This window comes from Lissotriton vulgaris, chromosome 8 (genome assembly GCF_964263255.1).
Source record: "Lissotriton vulgaris chromosome 8, aLisVul1.2, whole genome shotgun sequence".
Classification (NCBI taxonomy): Eukaryota; Metazoa; Chordata; class Amphibia; order Caudata; family Salamandridae; genus Lissotriton; species Lissotriton vulgaris.
Genome location: NC_141696.1, coordinates 441043218 through 441065519, shown reverse-complemented (window position 1 = coordinate 441065519; position 22302 = coordinate 441043218). Strand labels below are relative to the sequence as shown.

The following is a 22302-nucleotide window of genomic DNA, read 5'->3' as shown; positions in this document are numbered from 1 at the left end:
GTCTGTCCGACAGGTTTTGTTGGTGCGACGGATTTCACAGGTTGCACCACTTTTTTTGGGCCGATTGGTTTTGTTTGTTCGATAACCTTTATCGGGTGTCTTGGCTTGTTCGGCAGTAGAGGTGTCCTCGGAGCCTGTGGCTTCGGCTCGATGGGCTTCGGCTCGACAGTTCTTGGTTGGTCTACTTTTGGTTTCGCTTTCGGTTCGACGACCGCCTTGGGCGTAGCCCTTTTGCTTTCGTAGACAACCTTTTGTCCCTTTTCGGCTGTCGAACTGGATTTGTTCGAGTCGACGGGCCTTGGCTTCGAAGGTTTATATGGAACAGTGGCCTTCGGCTCTACGCTCTTTGTGTTTATCACCTTCGGTTCGACGACGTTCGGTCCGAAGACTGTTGTGTCGATGACTTTCGGTTTCGGTTGAACCGCTTTTGGATTACGTGTCTCAGAAGGCTCTTTTTGTATATTCTTAGCCGGGCTGTATTGTGGGGCTATAGAATCAGTGTTTAGATCTTGGCTAAGGCCTGTTGGCGATGCCTCGACCTGAGTCTCTGATATTGGCGTAGTGTCTGTGTGGGGCGGTGTACTCACGGTTCGCCCCCCGTTGTCATCGGAGTCGTCTTCGACAGCTACGATGTCTTGGTCGTATTCCTCGACCTCGACGATTTGTTCTTCCTCGTCGATATAATATTCAGAGTCGTGCTCGGAGTCTTGATCCTCTTCTTGATCCGAGTCTTTGACGTCAACTAGTTCTTCCTCATCGCCGAAGATATTCTCGGACTCCGGTGCCGACCTCTGCATCTCTTGCCTTGCCGCCCGCCGATTCCGGATCGTCTTCTTGAACCGGAACTGGGCACAAGCTAGGCAATCGCCTTCATTATGATCTGGTGATAAACATTTATTGCATACAGGATGCTTATCTGTAAGCGGAAACTTTGAGTTGCACTGCGGGCAATATTTGAATGGACTTCGCTCCATCGACCGTTGGTTCACGTGTCGTCGAGAAGGCCTAACGGCCCGATTCGACGACCGGAGTGCAAGTAGATTGTGAAGAAAGCTTTTCGGTACCGATCGAAAACAATACCGACGAATCCGAAGGCCTTTTGGCCTTTTAGATAAGTTTATTTCGATTCCGAACTTGGAGTACAGGAAAATGCATTCGAACCCAATGGCGGAAAAAAACAATCTAAGGATGGAGAGGATGCCCATGCGCACTGTAGTCCAAGGGAGGAGCTACCTATCTCGTCATACTTCGAAGACTCTTCCAGGACAACAATGAGCAATCATCCGGACCCAACACTAGGCGGCGATCTATGCACAGATATGAATTCAGCAGCCCACATGCCTCGAACATCTTGTTTATAAATAAATAAATGTGTTACTCATTTTGGCTGGAGTGAGTGAAACCAGTTATAATCTTGTGGGCTAATACTGTTCAGATCTTGTGAATACTGAATGAAACTAGATGTTCAGAGTAGATTTTGTTATCCTACACTTATATAATTTGATTGAATCCTTGCGAGAACATACTCGTGCTCAACTTAAACGTCTTAAGAATGAGCTCCTTGTAAACAATTGTTGAAAGCTATATATGTATTTAGAAAGTGGTGCTGTAGGAATGCAGTGATTATGTTCAATATGTAATGGCTGCACTAGTTAGAGATAAGTATATTAAGTACTGTATGTTGTATAATTCCTTATAAATCTCTTTTCTCCTGCTTTTCTTTGTTTCAAGCTTAGTTATCTTCACATATATTATTGGAGAGGAAAATCAGTGTGGAACACTGATGCATTAAGAATGTAATCCAGTATAAAATCAATAAGTCCTTGATATGCCATGTGGAGTCAGATGGTCCATGTAAATAAACTTACCTTGCTTTTTCATCCTGTTATAGTCTATATTTCATGTATCAGAACTTCTTTATATGTTAGGATAAATTTAACATCTGTGGGATACGATGATTGTGCAAGAACAGAGTGCAGAAATAGGAGAGTCTTGCATCCAAAATATCAGACATTTAAAGACAACTGCCTTCATCAGAAGCAATGATGCACAAATAATTCTCAGCACAGTTGAAACACCCCCAGTCAGATAAAACAACTGATGTGTTTATTTTTATTTACCTATAAAAATGTGAGATTAACAGACATGCAATTTGAGTGAGCGAAGAGAACCCTTAGCACTGGGAATAAGTCATTTGCATTGTGAAGTAACTGGTTCAGTGCAAATCTCAGTGAAATGACAGCCTAAAATAAAACAGTTTTATTCCCTAGAAACCTTGCCACAAGAAGATTAGAACTGAAGTTTATAAAGTGTAGCTTATACCATTACTAATACCATTACATTGAACTGCACTTTTTCACTGGGAATTTCCTGGTAGCAGAGGTTCCATTTCTCAAGAACAAATGCATGAAAGAAGATTCCATGCTCTTACACAAGCACTTCACAGACCCTTAGGGCCACTGGTAGTGCTCGTACTAAAGACAAAGAAAAATGTTACTTCTGAGATATGTTGGATTAACTTTAAACTCCTATTCACCAATTCCATTTAACACTCATTTTGGACAGGGTATCTCAAATCAAGTTGCCATGCACCCACCCGTGACTGGTGCATACAAGCTAAATTTAGCAAGCCAGCATGAACCAAATCAGGTTAAGTGTGAGAGAAAACATTTCTTCCTCCCAAGTCAGCATGGGCATGTTTATAGGTGCAAACTTTCCAAAATGCCATGCACTGAACAGAAGATGTGAACATTTTTCCCGATATTAACAATTCTCCTTATCCTGCCATTTCTTTTCTAGGAGTGGCAACAAGTATAAATATGAATTATGGAACACAACTGCCACTAAACCTTTTGACCATTTCAGGACTGCTTTACTTTTCCTGCAGCAATCAGGACTATAACTAAAACAAACCTGCAGGGGGTGTGGGGAGTTAAAACCATGCCTTACTCACTGAGCAAGAGCATATCTATAGTCTGTGGTTTGGAGGTCTCAACGTAAATGCTATGGCTAATGAAGGGTAGTGCTAGAAGGATTTTTCCCTCAACTGGCATTCCAGGGGTTTGGGTAAGGCGCGTCCAATAATTACTGTAGGTATATCCCCACTCCGTGTACTGGTAAGCGTCTCTCAATATGTCCTTCCTTAAGAAATGCATGGCCTTGCTTGGTTACAGAGACCCTCAAATATATTTGCCTTTTCAATAGGGGGGGTTTTATTTTCAAGTGTTTTGTACAGAAATCCAGGCACGTGGTAGACAGAGACCTTGAATCTTACTAACTCGGCAAGATATTTGCAGAAACAACCTGGAGGTAAATGTTCAAGGGAAAGAGAAGTGACTCCTGAGACAAGACAAAGAATGCATCCTTACGCCATTAAGTACAGTACATTAAAGCAGCCAGTGCCAAAAGAACATATTGCACAATATACATTAAATTACGTACAAAATGGAAAATGGTTTCAGCTTTACAATATGGTTTACAGTCGCTGACCTTCAGAAGACCCTTTAGTTACAACTGAACAAGACTTTGTGTTCTCGGTTTTCAACCCTGGTTCACAGATTATGAGTTCATAGGGTTTCAAAAACTGGAATCACAACCTAATGATCACAGTTTATACTTGTCGCACATTCCAAACAGTGATGTTTATCGACTGGCACTAGAAACAATTTCTTTCAAAGTTTTTGTTTTCTCACTAGCTGCATACAACACATTTAAAATTGTGCGACTTCAGGCTACCTTCATGTATTCGATGATTTGCAGGCCTTTTAATTAAAAAAAAGTATTACAAAACGATTAATTCTCGAGACACTGCAGCATAAATAGATGATGTGTAGAACAGCAGCAGAACAACCGTCTTTTCCGGCTTCTCCAACACTCTTGAGGTACCTACTGTAGTAATCCTGCAGAAGGCTCACAACTATCAAAGTTTATTGTTATGGACAGTGATTTCGTAGACGTTACGTGCCGAAACATTATTTCCAACTTGTTACCATGCTCAACACAGGATTCCAGGCTACAGGATGTACATATAATGTCTGATCTGGTCCTGGTGACGTTAAACTAAAGTGTATCCATGTAACAGCTAGTGATATGACGCAGCAAGTTGACTTAGGTCTCAACTTTTCCATAGGTTCCTTCAGGAGGCCTGTAATGCTTGGGAAAAGCCTTCAGCTGCAGACAGTTAAACGCATATTTGCGACATCCGACATTCTTCATGGTGTTCTCTCTCCGACAACCCTCGCTGGGGAAACAAAACAAGCACAAAAACAAATGACAGCAGTAAAATGACAAAACAAAAGAAAACAAAACAAGGAGGGAATGGCTGCAGTTACTTAACATTATTTAAGGAAATGCGAGGGAGGTAGGCCAGAATGTACACCTTACCTTTAATAATAGTTCACTTAATGGCTTCTCTCCTTCATCTGAATGACCACAAAATGTTTGAATAACCATGGAACCAGTCTGAAAACTCATTACAGATGCTACACATGATTATATCCTCCCACACACAAAGCCTTTCAATGCCAATGTTCCCACTTATCCCACACTTCTCTAAATTGTCGACTGGTGGGGGACTGCACCCATTATTGAAAGGCACCTATCTGAATTCACTGGCACAGTCTTTTGGGTCAACAGACTGACTACAGAAAGGCCCGAAGGTAAGCTCCCCTAGTACTTAGGAAGGTAACTTAAGAGTTGAAAACGCAGCAGCTCGAATTAAAAAACAAGACGGCCAGGGTCGGCTCCTTTGTGAAGGCGGTGTAGCCCCACCCCCTGCTAGAAGGTGAAAAATTAAATAATAATGAAAGCATTGTATTATTATTTTATTTTTACCAATCTGGCAGCTGACGACGTGAGCCTTCAGTGGGGTGGGGTCAGGCAATACTGTGTGACAGCCAGCATTGCAGGGGAAGGAGTGGTGGGCACTTTTAAGTGAGCATGTCTGTATGGCTGGCTGTTTTAGGCCTGCCACACAGACATGTGCACATAGGTTTCTCCAACCCAGCTATGTTGGAGAAACACAACAGGCTCCCTGGTACTGTCTGAGCTGCAAACAAAGCCGTTCAGACCAATCCAGTGCTTCTCTCATGCTGGGAATAGTACTCCTCCCAGCATGAGAGAAGCGCTGGGGTGTGCATCTGGGAGCCTGCACAGTGTGCAGCCGGAGTCCAGGATCCGAGGAGAGAAGCAATGTGGTGGCTGCTGGAGCGCCCTTTATGTAGTTTTGATTTTTTTCCTCCCACTACTAAGCAATGATAGCAACAGCAAGACGCTTGCTTCAAGTACATTATCCCAATTTTGCATGAAATGCACTTGTTAGCTAGGAACTTATACTTCAGATGTAAGCACAGCATTATTTGCCCTGTGAAAGCAGCTCGGGGGAATGGCTTCAGCACATATGATAGTGGATGCAAGAGTCTAGAGCTCTCCACCCAGGGCCAGCTTTAGTGCTGGTTAGTGTGACCAACTGGCATGGGTGCAAATTCCGGATGGTGGGTGTGAAAATTTAGGACAAAGGGTCAAAATTCCAGAACAAAAATTCAGGATAGAAGGTCAAAATTTAGGACAAAATTTGTGACAAAGGGTACGTTTTACAGACACACCAAATGCGGTTGCGAAATAGTAAATGAGTAAGTAAATTGACAACCAACATAAGTACAAGTCAAAAAGAGTTTATATTAGGTTGAGACAATCGTTCACTTTACTTTTTTTCAGTATGCGTGCAGCTTTGAGCAACTGTGCAGATCTTTTTGTGGTATTTCATATGATCATAATCTATTTATATATCATTTATATTTCTGCCGCAGCTTTTGCCTACTTTTGGCATCCTGCGGCCCCCTTCCCATGGTTGCATCACGGTGCTCATCCTTGTTTTGTTTATTAGGTTCTTCTCCTGTCTTGTGCTGACCTGCGAGACACAGATCAAAGTTGGGAAGGGCCATAAAATGCTTTTATCGGACCCTGTCACACCCCCACTTAGCGGGTGCTTCAATACACCTTTGGCCCATGTGATAATCAGCCACAGTCAGAAAGACAATGAGCCTGTCCGCAGTCTCTGCGAGGTCCGGAAGGGCCTGCTGTAGCCTCTAGAGTTCGAAAGAGAAGTGCGATTGGCCATAATTGTGGCAGTGAAAAAGCACAGCTTGCTGAAATGCCCAAAATTACGAACAAAAAGCGTCCGTAAAAGGAATGATGACGGTCAAAGGACAAGACAGCAAAATAACTGACAATCCACAAAATTTACGGACGGTTGGTCACCCTAGTGCTGGTGGGGCCCTGTGCGACAATCTTTCTTTAATGTATGTGAATCAGCGTCTAGGGTACATCACATAAGACAATGAGGACTGCAATGTGAAGGAGTCACTCATACTTGTAGGCGGATTATTTTAAGAGTGTTTGGTCAGGAGTAGTAAAAACTCAGGATTTAAAACGTACCACAGTGCTTTACTAAAAACGAACTGATTTGTACCCAAAGTCTTTATAGCAACATTAGGATAACGAATGACGGAGGAAAAGAACATAATGTTAAAACCTATACCTTGTAGTTTGCAAGGAGCTCTTTGATAAAAGTTCATTGTAACTTATGAACTGCAAGTAACAAAAGGATATCTGTGACAAAAGCAGTAACAACTGAGCGTTTTACCAAAAACGCAATTCTGTAATCTACATGATAGCAGTTTTTGTAGCAGGCATATTAACCCTATGCGCTACTTTATTATGAGTCAAAACAACCACTAGACAAAACTCCATCTCTCGCCACCACGAAGATTACTCACTTGAGTTTTCTTGACATTTTTATTGTTGCCTAAAAATTGCTGGGCACGTATGGAACTCTACAGCAGGTTCTTTTAAATCTATAAGATATTTGAAAACAGAGCGTCCCACCAAATTGGCGCCCAGTCTCACCACCCTAAAGCCAACCCTATCCCCCTCTGCCCAGCAATTGGCTGCAATCTGACATGCCCAGTACACCAAAGACCACAGCAGACTTGATGAACAGGAGAGCGAAATCCATCGGCTCACTCGAGAATATCACACCAGAAAAAACAAAAAAGCGGGTGGTTGAAAAATAGAGCACCATAAGGTAGCCCCAGAATCAGCCTCACCCAAGACCCATTGTGGGCAAAATCCTAAACTTTTGTGACAGATATATAATCATACAATCTTCGAGGAGAGCGGGACTTAAAGTAGAGGGAGTCAAAGCAATGATCTTCCTCGACTATACATTGACAGTACAACACCCGTCGACCCTCCTTTACTTGAGTAAAATGTAAATTGAGAAACATAGGTAGGAAATGTGATCTGCTATTCGCAACCACGTCAAAAAATAATGGCCACTAACATACCTACTTCTTCATGGAACGGGACGAATCCCAACAGTGGGCCAGACAACAGGATGTAATGAAATGGCAAACCAGGGACAAAAAGAGGCTCCATCGCAACTCATGCAGTGCAGAGGGAAAAGATCCCAACCCCCTTACACAAGCCTCCACAAGATGAAGATTACACCATCACCATCATTGCAAGCATCAGAAGACACAAAGGACGCAATCACACATGGTGCTGCACTGTGTGGCCTGGGTTATTTGTCAAAGATATAGGATACAGAAGCTCAGTCTACAGGGTGTTTCAACATACCTATAACATAACATATAAGAGGTGCCAAGGTTAGGGATTCTACTCCATGAGATACTTACACAAGCTAAAGTGGGAAGACTCACCACAAAAGCACTGCCTCTGACTTCAACAAGACCATTTCATATTTTTTGCTCTAACTTGTGCATTTAATGAAGTGCTCATCCCCTTCCTCGTCCCAGTTCTTCGTGAGATGAGTCCACCATTCAAGGCAGACATTCTACTGCCATTGCTTAAATATTTGGGGGCCAGGCTGGCCTCCACATCCTTAGCAGAGATCCAAACGGAGGCCCTACCTTCAAGTCCTCCTGAGTTACTAATTAATTCTTTATTTTATGGAGACAGAAGCATCGCGAGGAAGGAGGAAAGGTTGCAATACTCAGACAAGGAATGGAGAATGTGATTAAAAAAAGATTACAGAGTGAGGAATCTACAGTCTCAAAGAGTTATCAGAACTACGACAACTCTTCACATGCAAACCTGCCGGTGGTGAAACAAGGATTCCTTTGTCAAAATTTGCAGATCAATGATATAGAAAGACATTGGGAAAAAACAACAAAAAAATTCAACCTGGAAACTAGATCAATTGACCTAGATTAGATATATTACTTGTGTCATGTTTGGAAAATTGGGGTAGCATATTTGATGGCTATTAGAGTTGCAGAAATACTTCAGCAACTTTGTTTGCAAATTGAGGTTGCCTAGAGCTATTATGAGAGTCTTTTTTGCAGCTTTCTCTCAATAATATTAGACTAGTCTAATTAGAATCCTAAGGTGGTTTTAAAGCATATGCCTTTTGAGCATTTGGTACCACTGACATAATACTATTGACTTGGAAACAGCTCAAGGTATATCTTTTACTGCCCATAATATCTTTGGGTACAGTAAGTACATTACAAGCTTTAACAGGTGAAGAACCATATATAATTTTTGTGAAAGAAAACTAGTTGTATAAACTAGTTCTATCTTATGACACAAGTTTGTCTCTGATATTCATTTAAATCAAAATGCTTACTGGCCTATATTTTTCCAGTCCCAGATCTAAACCAGAAAGGATTTTCCATAGTTCAAATGTTAAAGGGGGATCTTTCTTTGTTTTCTACCGTGAAGGAAAAAAAGACACCTGGGAACAACGCTAGGTCAGGTAGTATGGTGGGTAATTTTGTGCACTCTCTAGATTTACGCTGCTCTGGTCATTTTTCCACCAGTGAAGGTGCACACTTATACAATGCACACAAAATCAGCCTCCAACCACATATCAAAGACCAGCTCAAATTTCTTTTGAATGCAAGACTTCTAAATCGGTCGCTCTCCACTCTTTTTGTGGACATAATACGGTATACGGTATGTACTATGTTTGGCCACGAAGAAACACATTTTTGGTTAAGATTTTCCTAACATTGTGCCTCCTTTACCACTCTGAAGTTATTCATACTTGCGATCCTTTCCATTTGTAGGACTAAAAAATACTGTGATGTAAGAATAATTAAAATATACTCACCATATTAAGTTCTGAATTACTAATATTTTAGACCCTTCAAGCACACAATCTTTCCTAATTCCTTTCATCAAGTTCTTGACATAAAGTAGTACCCGTTTCGCACAGAATGATGTCCAGAGTACAGGACCTGGTTGGGCAACAGAAAGTGGGGAGAGTATGGACCAACCCATTTGGTCGCTTCGTCATCTAAGTATTCTTAGCTTTTAAAGTGTTAGCACACAAGCTCGTCTGTACTGCCCTAGTGGAGGTTATCTCTCTCAAATCCTTGAAAAGGATTAAGGATATGGGAGTTACCACGTGACAATTATAACTTTTGTATTTGGCCCTTTGTCACCTTCAAATTGCTACTGTCATCAATAATTCTACATTTAGCATTTGCAAGTGAATGTGAGTTACTTAGCCTATCCATTTCACGTTCTGTAACACTGCTTTCAGAACACAAGTGCTGATAAAGCCATTGATACTTGCTGAGCAAAGATTTTGGAAATCATCGTTATGTTCCAGAAAGGAGTTGGTTTTACAGGTCAACAGGAATTACCATCTGCACAACCACATATTGCTCCCTGCAGGCTACTCAATTTTTCAGTTGTGATGTAGGTGAACTAAAGGTAGTTTTTCTTTACGTAAACAGGCATATGGAGCGCCAATTTATTGATTTAAGCCACTGAATCCCTCAGAGGTCTAAAGTTACTATGCACACTGTAAGCACTCTAAGAAAACGTTCTCCACACGTACGCATACTTTGACATGAGCAAACAAGTGCTTTATTTGGAGCTTGTGGTTAATATAGGAAACCTATTCATGTGTTAAATAAAAGGGTCTTTGTGGAAGAACAAATGGATTAAACATTAGTAGCAGCTTTCTGTCAGTTTCCTCCATTCCTTTACCAAGCCCCTAACTAAATTACCCACCCCCACTGTCCCTAACAAATAATTCTCATACAATTTATACATATAAATATAAAAATTTCATGCACAATTCTGAAAATCAACCTGGGGTTGACAATGATATGCTGTTTCTTACTTTGGAAAGCTGTATCTCTTCAAAAAGGTGAAAATAGAGAACGTCAAAGTACTTGAGAATTCATGTTTTCTCCTTCATGTGCCTTGACTTTGAAATAAGCATACGTAGGCCCCTTGTGCTGCCGAGGTACATAAAAATATATAACTATCACCTGCTACTTGTCGATTTTACCAGCACTGCTAAAATGTGCAGGCAATATAGCGAGGGAAGAAAAGATCATTTAAAGAGATACAAATCCCAGTAGGCCTGCCCTCTGAGAAAAGCAAAATAAGTGGCAGATACTGGAATTTCTGGTTGGAAGAGGTACGATTTGAAAGCGGTGAGGAAAAGCAGTCTATGGTGGGATGGTACACCATCAAGTTCACTAAGGGAATGAGGTACTAGAGCACGGTAAACACCGTTGGGTGGAAGGAAGCCAAAGATAGGGAAAGAGGAAACATTTCTCAGTGCATCACGATATACCACCAGAATTTTGCCCGTAGACAGCTTATACATATAGTCTCCTGGTAAAATATATGGATGTATATTACATAAATACTACAATAGAAATAAGAAATTGTAAGGCTTTATAATATCTCTTGTCAGGCAATCCTCCCATGGCACATTCATTTGTCCAGCAGAAAGTCAGCTGTAAATCTGTATTCTGCAACATGGCTTGTTTGCGTTTAAATCAAGATTTTCTTCATTTGCAGCGCAGTTTGGCCACCAGGTATGCTATGCTCAGAAACACCCACACAACAAGTAAATTGGGGCTGAGCGCAAGTAAAGGAATGGAGTAGAGGAGGCTGGGGTCTAGCCTGAAATCACGTATGGGCACCAGACCACTCAAGTTCTTCTGGGTGACTACCTCCCGCGTTCCAATGCTGTGAGAAGGAAAAAGGTTGGTGAAGGCAAACAAGGAATAAAAAAAGAGAATGAGAGGAAGGCCAACATGCAAGAGGGGTACCAGAAAAAGCCATCAATGGAAAAAGGAGACCAGAAAAAAATTCAGAAGGTGGAATATGGTAAAAAGACCAAACGTTGGAAAATAAGTAAAGAAAAAGACACAAAAATGCAATAAAAACAACAAACAAATTACAAATAAATTCATAAAATCATTACAGATAAACAAGAGAGAGAGGATAAAAAAGAAGAGAAACATAAGAAAAAGTACTGTATTCTACTGAAGAAGAAAAGTTGAAAAGCAAATGGTTTTTCATGTTTGCTCTGTTAGCAGGCCAGGCGGTTTTTCATGCGGCCATGCCATGCTTTGACATGCTGCGAAGAAATGGGTCTCTGAAAGGCAAGCAGAACATGAACCACCACTGCAGTATTTGACCCTTTCCAGCAAGCTTCATGTTTTGGAAGATTCATTTATTAAATGAATGATTCTGTTTAGGATTTAGTTTTTGCTGCAAGGCTACATGTCAGTTTATGTTTATGTAAATTAGGAGCTTGAGGAAGTAAGCGTAACAGTAAACATTTTGAAAGACATCTAAAGTTATTTACTGCAATGGATGGCTGTTAAATAGTTAAGTGTTGTATTCTTTCTTCACTTACCATTTCTTGATATTCTTTGGAGTCCACTGGCACAGAAAAAAGCTCATCCTCCAGTGCTGGCTACCATATCTCTCTACTCACCCTGCTTAAAGTGTCCTGGCCCCAACATATATTTTGATCACTCATGCATCAGGAAGATCTCAATTCATTAGCCATCGCCTAACAACTGTTGCAATGGGCTAGTGGCCAAAGCCCTGTGGTGCATGATTAAACAGGAGTATACCTGTTTTTTTCCTGTACAAAACTTATCTCTTAGTTTTAGTCCATCACCCCCCTTTTAGGTACACATTGTGGTTTGGGGAATATATATATATATATATATATATATATATATATATATATATATATATATATATATATATATATATATATATATATATATATATATATATATATATAGCCATTTTTAGGTCTAACTTGCAAGTGCAGTTGTCTATAAGGCCTTTTGTTATCACTTCTTTAAAATATAAAAGAGTGGGCTTTGGCTCCGGCGAGTGGGCCACATGTCTCTAACCTCATGCTACTGGTAGTCTGCTGTATCAATCCACTCTCTATGAGGTGTTTGCATTGCAATGCATTCCTGACTTTTATATTCTAAAGGTGCTCTGAATCATCACATATTACATTCTTTATATCATAGATGCAATGTATACAACAAGCAATTGTTTTTTATTAAAAACAGTCTTGTGGGCTTTTTAAATGTCTTACTCGGGATCAAAATATAAGCCACACCTTTTGACTTTGCCAGCTCTAAATAAGATTTCACCCAGGTTATTTTCCACCTCACCTTAAGTTAAGGAAGATTCACCTTTCACAAGTTAGAAAAAAATGTCCAATATTTTCAAAGGCATGTTTGTTTTGTGATGGATACCCAATGCCCTCTGTACAAGTCTCAATCCATAAAATGTCCACAAGGTGCTAGACCGGGATTACTGAAAACTTTTTTTTTACTTGTCCGACAGGCAAAGGCCCCAGAAGGTGAACGTTTTGCTGAAGTCACAAGTAATGACAGCATCCTTCCTTCAACTTAAGGGACAAATTCATCGAAAAGCAGTAAGAGATGGGGGGAATTAAAAGAAATGGTTCAAGAAAGAGGGGGAAACAGATGTAAAAAGAGTGTCTCTTAACGACTGGCCAGTACATCATTCTTCTAAGTGATAACTTTGTCACTTCATAGTCTTCAATTCCAGAAAAATATCCAAGTTTCAACCTACAAATCTGAGGAGCGGAAGAGAAATTCATGAAAACCTCTATTAGCGATAAAGCCTTAATTCAGCACAGAAAACAAATGATGTCTGAGTTTGAACATGAGTTTCTAGACAGCAGTGAATAGCAGCCGTCAAAGACACAATCCTTCGGAGACCCTTGCAGGGCGTCAGCATTAGCTTTACACTTAGCTGCTTTTCACACACCCATCTACTACAATGGATGTGACTAAGAGACATTTAGTAAAAGGGGCAGTTTATTCTTTTGCCACTTTTGTACACAATAATTCTTGGAAATTGGCAGAGTTTGGCACAAGATATTTCTTTGTAAGAACCTTGCTCTAAGAAGCACCACTACACCAAATGAAGAGCTGACAGTCCTCCCATCCATGTGATTCACTAGTTAGGAGCACTTCTCTTTTTAAAAAAAGTGACGTTTTTAACTTGCTTTCAATAAGTGACAAAGAAAAATGCAAAAAGTTGAATCGTTGATTCATTTAATACTCCGAAATGAACTATAAAGGTTATTTTGTAAAGAAATTTGAAATAGAAGAATCCATAAGCTCAAAGGAATCAATCTACATAGAGCCTAGCAAAAAAAGTCAAGGTCCTACTGAGCTGGCATACAAGGCTTTGGTGGAAACAGAGGTTTTACTCAATGAAAATTACATGATCACTGATAAGTCGAGAAAACACATTAATTCAACTGATTCTTGTAAATTAATACAAATGGAAATTGAATTGTCCATTTATAGTATAGAAAACTTCAGCTGCTCTTTAAAACAAGGAAATATGAACCTCAATTTTTACTGACCCAGCCAGGAGCAGCAAAGACCATTTTCATCATATATAATGTTGATCTCTAAAGGCAAAAAGGAATTAAGGTAATGAGAAGGGGCCTAACAAAATGAAATATATCATCAGCTTATCCAAGCACCTCAACAGACCCCTCACTTCCAAACTCTCTGGAAGAAGACAGATTGCATCTTTCCTTAAATGCCAACACAAACCACTCCAGAGGGAAGTAACTCACTTGCAGTGCAAGACATAGTTGCACAGCTTCCACTCCTCACAAATCGCCAAAAGGAAGCTAGGTAAGCTCGTTCCGTGACAAGATAAAAGAGGGGGATACTTGGAATCCCTATCCAGCATTCGTTAAAGAGGAACTGCCTTTTTGCAGCAGTAAAGAGACTCTGCAAACACCATTTGTTCAGATAGTGCACTGCCTTTGTGTTAAGTACATTTTTGATCTCCATCACCAGGTACATGCAATTCTCAGGCAGGTGGATTGGTCCTAGATTCACAATAGTGATATGGAGGTTATTCATTCTTGGGAGATACAAACTCGTCAACAAGCAGTCTTTTGGCTCACTTCGATAATTATTGGCTGGTGCTGCAGTGGTTCAAATGGCTCCCTACTAAGAAGGTTGCTGCCCAAAGTCCATTAAGATAAATTCACTAATGAGTTACCTCAATGTTTAACAAATTTGTGTCACTGTACCTATGGAAGGAAGAGTAGTTCAAATCTTGCATTGGAAATCCAAGATATTCAGGATGAATACCCGAGATTCCATTGGCCTAAAACAGGAGTCCAGCCACCAAAAAGCAGATGCTCAGGGAGACCATGTGAGGCCTATTGTGAACATCCTCAACGAACATGACAAAGCAAGATTGAAACATTTAAACATTTATGATGCTCACATCATGAGGGGAGTGCACATCTCTGTAAAATAGATCAGTAGCGACTCCACTGTGTTGTTTTTGTTCAACACCTTATCAAAGTATAGGAAGATGTAAATGGTTCTGCACCTCGTGTTTGTGGGAGTGCAACCAGAAACTTCACATTGACTGTCAAAGTCAATGGTGAATTCAAAGGGAGAGCCTGGCATTGTCATTTATCTATGCATGCCAAGAAGATAATATGACATGGCAGTATGGGAATGTGGAAACATGTGCCCTGATTGTTGAGACAAATCAAGCTCGATTTATCAGAATGCTCAGGTGAAACAGTGCCAAAGTGTTCATTTTGAATGGCTTGTGGTATTTCTCTAAGGTCAAGGATAGAACATAAGATTCAGTCTCTTCTAGAGAACCTGAAACATTTGCATCACCGTTATCTCTTGGAATACTGCTGATTATGTTTTTGAGTAGTACAAATGCACCTCTCTCTAGAGGGCTACACAATTCCTAACAAGGGAATAAGTAGTAGAAAGTTCCACCTAGTGTTTATTCCACAATAGCCCAAAAATTGCTATAGATATTAAGAGCAAATCTTCTCTCTTCTCTCTTTTCTCTCTTCTCTCTTTTCTCTCTTCTCTATACATTCATTCTTTTTCTTTTTGCGACGCTTTATACTTATTTCTTTTCTTTAAAAATATTTGAATTCATTTTTATGTAACATGTTTTTATGATATGTTATGCTTACCTTATCTGAACTTCTTTTAATAAAATTTTGTTCTTGAAACTTAAAAGAGTGGAAATTAAGAGCAAATAAAAAAATCTTTAGAAAGCTAAATATATTGCAGAAACTTAACTAAATAGGGAGATGGGAAGCCACACAAAAAAGTCTGTAAGCTTAACAGCGCAGGTCTACGTTTCCTGGAAGGCTCTTAAGAGAGCAAGAGGAAGAAAAATGACGACTATAGTCTGCCTTTCTTCTATTGTTCAAATGCATGTCAATTATCCATTTGATACCACTGGTGATAGTAAAAACTAAAACAAGGTATGTGATAGCTCTCAATTGAAAGGTAGGGATATTTTCAAAGGACTAAACATTCATTATGGATCTGTTTCACAATGACCACTTTTATGCTTTGCGTTTTCATACGTTGCTTCATTTGACACAGACATAGATTGTACTTTGGACACTAAAGAGGTTTGGTCTTTGAATTATCACAATATAGGATGTCAAAGTCTGTTCCAGTCTTGCTTTAGCTAGCCCTTGCTTTGTTGCTTTGCAGATGGCTTTTCTGTTAATCTGTCTTATTTCTCCAACTCTCACATTTATCATATAACCTTCAAGCCCAATGAAATGTCTTTCCAAACTTTGCTCACAAATAGTACTCCTTGGATGCGTACCAGATCAAAAGCAGGCCTTGTTCTGCAATTTCACAAAGACTGTCTCTACCAGTAGCATCCACTAGCTACTTGCCCAAAACCAGCATTCAATTACACTATTAATAAACTAGGATCTCTAAAGAGTAGGGAGATATGTGAAGAGGGTGGCTGTTATATTAGAAGATCAGTAATGTAGTGGGTATTCAGCTTTAGCTAAATATAAGAGTGTTTCAAATTAGCACTATGGATGAGAAAGATTGGTTCATAAAATCAGATTACTTAGAATGCTTGAACTAGCTACTGTTGTTTGACTACATTTTAGTCTCACTGGCAGGGATAAGAGGCAAACCTACCCAGTGGGTTTGTCTTTTTCGGTTTTGGGTCAAATTGGGTGAAGCATATGCTATCAATCGTATTGCCAACATAGTTTCAGACATAAACAGCATAAAGTCCGTGCACTACTTATGCACCCTTTCATTTGGCTTGTGTATTTAACAGTGGTTAATACCCACTTCAAATAAATGTAGCCACAGTTAAATCTTAATTACAACACTGAATCGTTCAAAGCCAATCTGATGGCTTCAATGCATATGTTCACACTCAACTCTATGTTGTCAAGAAAAGTCATAGCACTGGAATTAAAGAGGGAAATCAAGAGGAAAGGTAAATAAATAGGGAAGTACAAAAGCAATGTATTAGACCCAAGGGTACCCATGTACTCCAGGATAGTAAAATCCCACAAGATTTTCAGGATAACCACTATGACAAAATGGCACACTTTGAGCATGAGCACTGGAATTTAGATGTAACTTTTTGAGGTTTTCCTGAAATTCTGATATGTATACAGTCGTCTTTGACCTACGCTAGACAACTTGGCAAATTCTGTTTTCTAACTAATGTTGTGAACCTGGCTGAGAGGAGTAGTAATAGGTTTTGTTTGTTTGTTTTAATGTTAGATGAAGTTAGAAGAAAGGGTCAAATAACAGAAACATACAGAAAGGATAAGAGCACTGAATATTTTAGAGAAAGCTGATGACGACAAAAAAAACAGTACATTAAAAGGAATGAAATACAGAACAAAACTCAAAAAGAGAAACTTAAAATTGCTTTCTTATCCTTTCTTTGGGTATGTAAAGGTATAACATTTTCCAGCAGTGCTTCAAGCAAAGGCGTGGAGCAACAGTAAAAAAGAACCGGAGGAAATTACAGCATTTCATTCTGCATTAACAATTTCTGCTGAGAAGGAATACAGGAGGTTTTTAAGTTGATGTGACAACGGCACACTGAACAGGTTGTGATGGAGGTTTGACTGCATTATCATGAAAACATTCATACTGACAATTAGCCCAACATAGAGCGAGCTGTGTTGTATTGCCGGGGTGGAAGCATAGCAAACCAGTGCAACCTGCAGATGCATTCCCCTTTAGAAATCAGGCAGAGGAGCCAGGGATAGCCACCTGTCTCCTTCCCCAGCCCCTGTGTGGGCAACCTCATTGTGGCTTTTATCAGCCATTCTGTTGCGTACTGGGTATGAATGGAATACAAAATACCCAAAAAATGGTGATGATTTGGGCTCTTACATGTCCACTTCCTAAGATCATGTACTACTCATCGCACATGTTGCCTACTGACACTTCACAGATCAATGGGGGGGAAAAAGCATCGAGGCAGCTGTTGTATTTTTTTTTTTTTACATGCAGGTTGGTCATTTTATGTGTTGAAAGTATGTAGTTTGGTGTAAAGTATGAGATTGCAAAAAAAACTAAAATAAAAAAGTTTTTGTTTTGTTTTTCTTTGCTTTGATTTCGTTCTAACTGTACTTTTCATAAAGGAACTGGATATTCTGTAGTGAGAAGTCTGCTCATCTGCAGTTTACATGGATCATTAATCAGGGAGTCAATGGTGAGCAAGCAGTGCGATGCTTACCTCCTCATGCACTCCAGGGCCTGTGTGAAGACCTGAGGAGCCATCCCATGTTCATGCTGCAAGATCAGGCACTGTTCCAGAGTCACTGACATGGCGGTTCGGTCCTTGGCACTTTTGCAGCTTGTAAACCTGACACCATTCAACCTGCGGCATATCTAGAAAACAAGGATAGAAAATATAGGTTTTACATCCCTCACTAAGGACTGAAGCCAAAAGAAATGGTGGAGAAGTGGCAGGGAATTTAATAATAAAGATATACTTTTATGCTCTTAGTGGGCTACATGTTCCTATTCACATCTTTTTCACGTTGCAGTAAGTTCAGCTGTTGGGTTGTAAGAATATAGAACAATACTGAAATAGCGTAATGCTTCCAATAGGCGAAAGTTAAACAATTCAGTTTCTTTCAAGGAAGGGCCTGAAAATACAAGTTAAGTCTTTTGTGCCAGCCTAACTCTCACATTGTTAAAGCTACACATGACCTGATAAAAACAGAAAAACATTGATAATCAGTTTCCGATTTGTGGACCAGTGTAACAAATAAGGTCCTCAGTATTGTGTGAGGGTGAAGCATGAGAGACATTTTCTCCAGATATTGGGGAAGTCAGAGGTAACAGAATATTATCTGCAGTGAGTAATGTGGTTTCTGTCAGGTGTCTTGTTGCCTTGGATACTCTTGTACTCCAGTTGGATTGCCCATGTACTCCCCTTTGTACTACGGAAACTCCAATGGTACTATGAGTGAGCAGTCAAGGTTTAGGCCAGGAGACGGTAGTGGACTTTGAAATCTAACTCAAACAGCAACAAAAGTTACACCCTGCAAAGTTCAATGTCCAGCCGTACATATGCTAAGTAATAGTATATCTTTGATTAGAATAGGACAGTTTACTGATGAAGAACAAGGAAAATTAGAAGATATTAGGACCTTCTGAGGCTCCGAAGTCAGCGAGGTGGTACTACAACGAGTTCTGGAGAGAAAAGCTCCAAATACTCATTGTTCAGGGCACCTGGAAGTTGGGTAGTCTCCATGGGCTCAGCTGTTTTTTGCATCGGCGGGATATCCTTTCCCTGCTTGCCGCTGGATGGCGGCTGCTGCTGCCGCAGTTGCAACCAATGCTTTGGATGACTCCCAAAACTTGCTGAATTCACGCCGCCCTTAAGTTAATTACTGGCCTTCGGGAGCTCGGATTATTCCTACTCCTCTGCACATCGTACAACAAATATATGAATCCATTTAACGTGTGTATCTGATTCCACCACAGCTGATCTTATCCTGCTGCCTCAGATCTCTGGGTTGAGTTCTCAACCCTTTGTTCTTTTGTCTGCACCACTTCCTGTATTCTTCCCAGTGATTACGATCCAGGCACATCTGTTCGTGTGCCCCACACATGATCTGACCACGCTGAAGAAGGTGTGACCCATACCTGGTTTAGACACTGAAACTCGCGATGGCGCAGGATAACCATATGTCTCCGTTTTTTCCACATTTCCTAAAAAGAAGATACTGGACTATGGACTGTATTAACTTATGAGAGTATCAATAGCTTTTTGCTTATCTCTTGTTCAAGCTTCAACTCACTTCTGCATTGGAAGGATCATGTATCCCGCGTCTTGTAATGTTCAATATTTTAACCCCTTATGAATTTCCAGCGTGTATGAGTATGTTTGGGCCTGTGGTTGTTTGTGTGCATTGAGACAGTGTATGTGTGGGACCTCACAGGTCTATGTTTAAACTGAAACTCTATTTTGTTGTTTGCATTTTTCTATTAATTTTGATAAAATGGTATAAAGAAAATGCTACTTACCAGTATGCATCTGTTCTTGGCATGTAGAGCTGCAGAGTTGCACACTGTGCATAGATCGCCACCTAGTGTTAGGCCTGGATGTTTGCAGTTTGTTGTTGTCCTGAAAAGTTCTTTGGAATTCACAAGATAAGTGACTCCTCCTTTGGACCACATTGCGCATGGGCATCGGCTCCATCCTCAGATTGTTTTTCGCCATTAGGGAAATGATGGGGCTTTGCAAGAAAAGGAAGGTTGCCCATGTCATTTGTATCTAATTAAGATAATACTGGAACAGACAAGGGTAGCAGGGGAGGCGAGTGGGCGTGTGCAACTCTGCAGCTCTACATGCCAAGAACAGATGCATACTGGTAAGTAGCATTTTCCGTTCGAGGCATATGAGCTGCAGATTGCACACTGTGCATAGATTGTATAGCAGTACCCACTCTTAGCGGCGACCACCCCAATCTGTTGCAGTAGTTTGAAATAATGTTTTGAGAACAGCCTGGCCCACATTAGCTTGTTGTTTGGTTTGCACATCTACACAATAGTGTTTTGTGAATGTGTGCGGTGTAGACCATGTAGCTGCTCTGCAGATGTCATCTAGGGGAATGTTCCCTAAAAATGCCATTGAAGCCCCTATCTTTCTTGTAGAGTGTGCTTTAGAAGGACCAGATAATGTACGTTGAGCTTTGTGGTAACAAATCTGTATGCATTTGACTATCCATCTAGCTATCCCAGATTTTGAAATGGGATTACCCTTGTGTGGTGGTGAGAAAGACACAAAAAGTTGTTTTGTCTTTCGAAAGGGTTGTGTCCTCTCGATGTAGTATAGCAATGCTCTTTTGACATCTAAGGTGTGAAGAGATCTTTCTGCTACTGTCTGTGGTTGAGAGAAGACAACGGGCAGTTCCACCGATTGATTGAGATGGAAGGGAGAAATGACTTTGGGCAGGAATTTTGGATTAGTACGTAGAACTACCTTATTATGATGCATTTGCAAGAAGGGTTCTTGAATGGTTAGTGCTTGTAGTTCACTAATTCTCAGCAGAGAAGTAATAGCTACTAGGAACGCAACCTTCCATGTTAAAAATTGTAGTTCACATTTGTATAAGGGTTCTAAGGGAGGTCCCATTAGCCGTGTGAAAACAATGTTTAAATTCCACACAGGTGAAGGTGGTACTCTGGGAGGAATTATTCTTTTAAGGCCTTCCATAAAGGCTTTAATAGCAGGCACTCTGAACATAGATAGATGCTGTCTGTTTTGCAGATATGCTGCTATTGCAGCAAGATTTAGTCTGATAGACGTGTAGGCTAAGTTACATCTTTGGAGATGAGTAAGTATCCTATGATGTGTTGAATAGACACGTCTAGGGGATTAATATTGTTGTTGTGACAATATATTACAAAGCGTTTTCACTTAGCTGCATAGCATGCTCTAGTGGTTGGACTTCTAGCTTCTTTTATGACATTCATGCAGTCTGGAGGAAGGTTCCGATATCCAAATTCTAGGATTTCAGGAGCCAGATCGCAAGGTTGAGCTGAGCTGGGTCCGGGTGCCTGATCTCTCCACAGTTCTGTGTTAAAAGGTGTGGAGACAGGTATAATTTTTGGTGCGGTACTACAGACAGTTGTAGCAGTGTGGTGTACCACGGCTGCCTGGCCCACGTTGGAGCAACTAGAATGAGGGTCCGAGAATGCTGCTGTAGTTTGAGTACTACTGGTGGCATGAGTGGTAGAGGTGGAAAAGCGTACGCAAATTTGTTTGACCAGTTCATCCATATCGCAATGCCTTTGGACTGTGGGTGTGGATATTTGGCGGCGAAGCTTGGGCATTTGGCGTTTTCGTGGGTGGCAAACAGGTCTATCTGAGGTTGTCCCCACATCTGAAAGAATGGTTGAAGAACTTGCATATGAAGTTCCCACTCGTGGGTCTGTTGTGTCTTATGACTTAACAGATCCGCTATGTTATTTTGTACTCCTGGAACATGTTGGGCTAGAAGGAATATGTTTTGAGGTATAGCCCATCGCCATATGTCATGTGTGTACATCCCTGTTTCTGTATGTAATACATGACTGACATGTTGTCCGTGAGGACTAACACAGCTTTGTTTGATACTTGCTTTTGGAAAACTTTTAGTGCTAGAAATAAAGCTAGTAACTCCAGATGATTGATGTGGAGTGAATTTTGTTGCGGTGTCCACCTGCCTTGCATGGTGTGTTGTAGTAGGTGGGCCCCCCCGCCGGAGAGCGATGCGTCGGCTGTCAAGATTATCTGAGGAACTGGCTCTAGGAACGGTCGTCCCTTGGAAAGGTTTTTGGGGAGAGCGATGAGTCAGACCGTCTACCAACACTAGGTCTGTTAATTGACCTTGAGCCTAGTTTCATTGACGTGATAGGCACTCTTGTAGAGGACGCATTTGAAGTCTTGCATGGCACACTAAGAAAATGCAAGAGGCCATCATCCCTATGAGCTGCATGAACACTCGTGCTGGAAGGGATTGTTGTGGCTGAAACTTTTTGAGAAGAGTTTGCATGCTGGCTATCCTTATTGGAGTGGGATAAGCTAGCACTGTTGAGGTGTTTATTGTAGCCCCAAGGTACTGTTGTACTTTGGATGGTTGCAGATGAGACTTGG

General features: G+C 40.7%; 1 protein-coding gene across 5 annotated transcripts in view; it reads right to left on the bottom strand.

The window, feature by feature from the left end:
• Positions 1–2057: 2057 nt before the first annotated feature.
• Positions 2058–22302, bottom strand: part of INPP4A (inositol polyphosphate-4-phosphatase type I A) — a 1119411-nt gene continuing 1099166 nt past the window's right edge. For all 5 annotated transcript variants that reach the window (XM_086934219.1, XM_086934220.1, XM_086934221.1 and 2 more), the window contains 2 exons: positions 17887–18041; positions 2058–4240 (listed from right to left, as the gene is read on the bottom strand). In XM_086934219.1, coding sequence (XP_086790345.1) covers positions 4108–4240; positions 17887–18041 — 288 coding nt within the window. In that variant the 3' untranslated portion in view covers positions 2058–4107. The remainder of the gene's footprint in view (positions 4241–17886; positions 18042–22302) is intronic.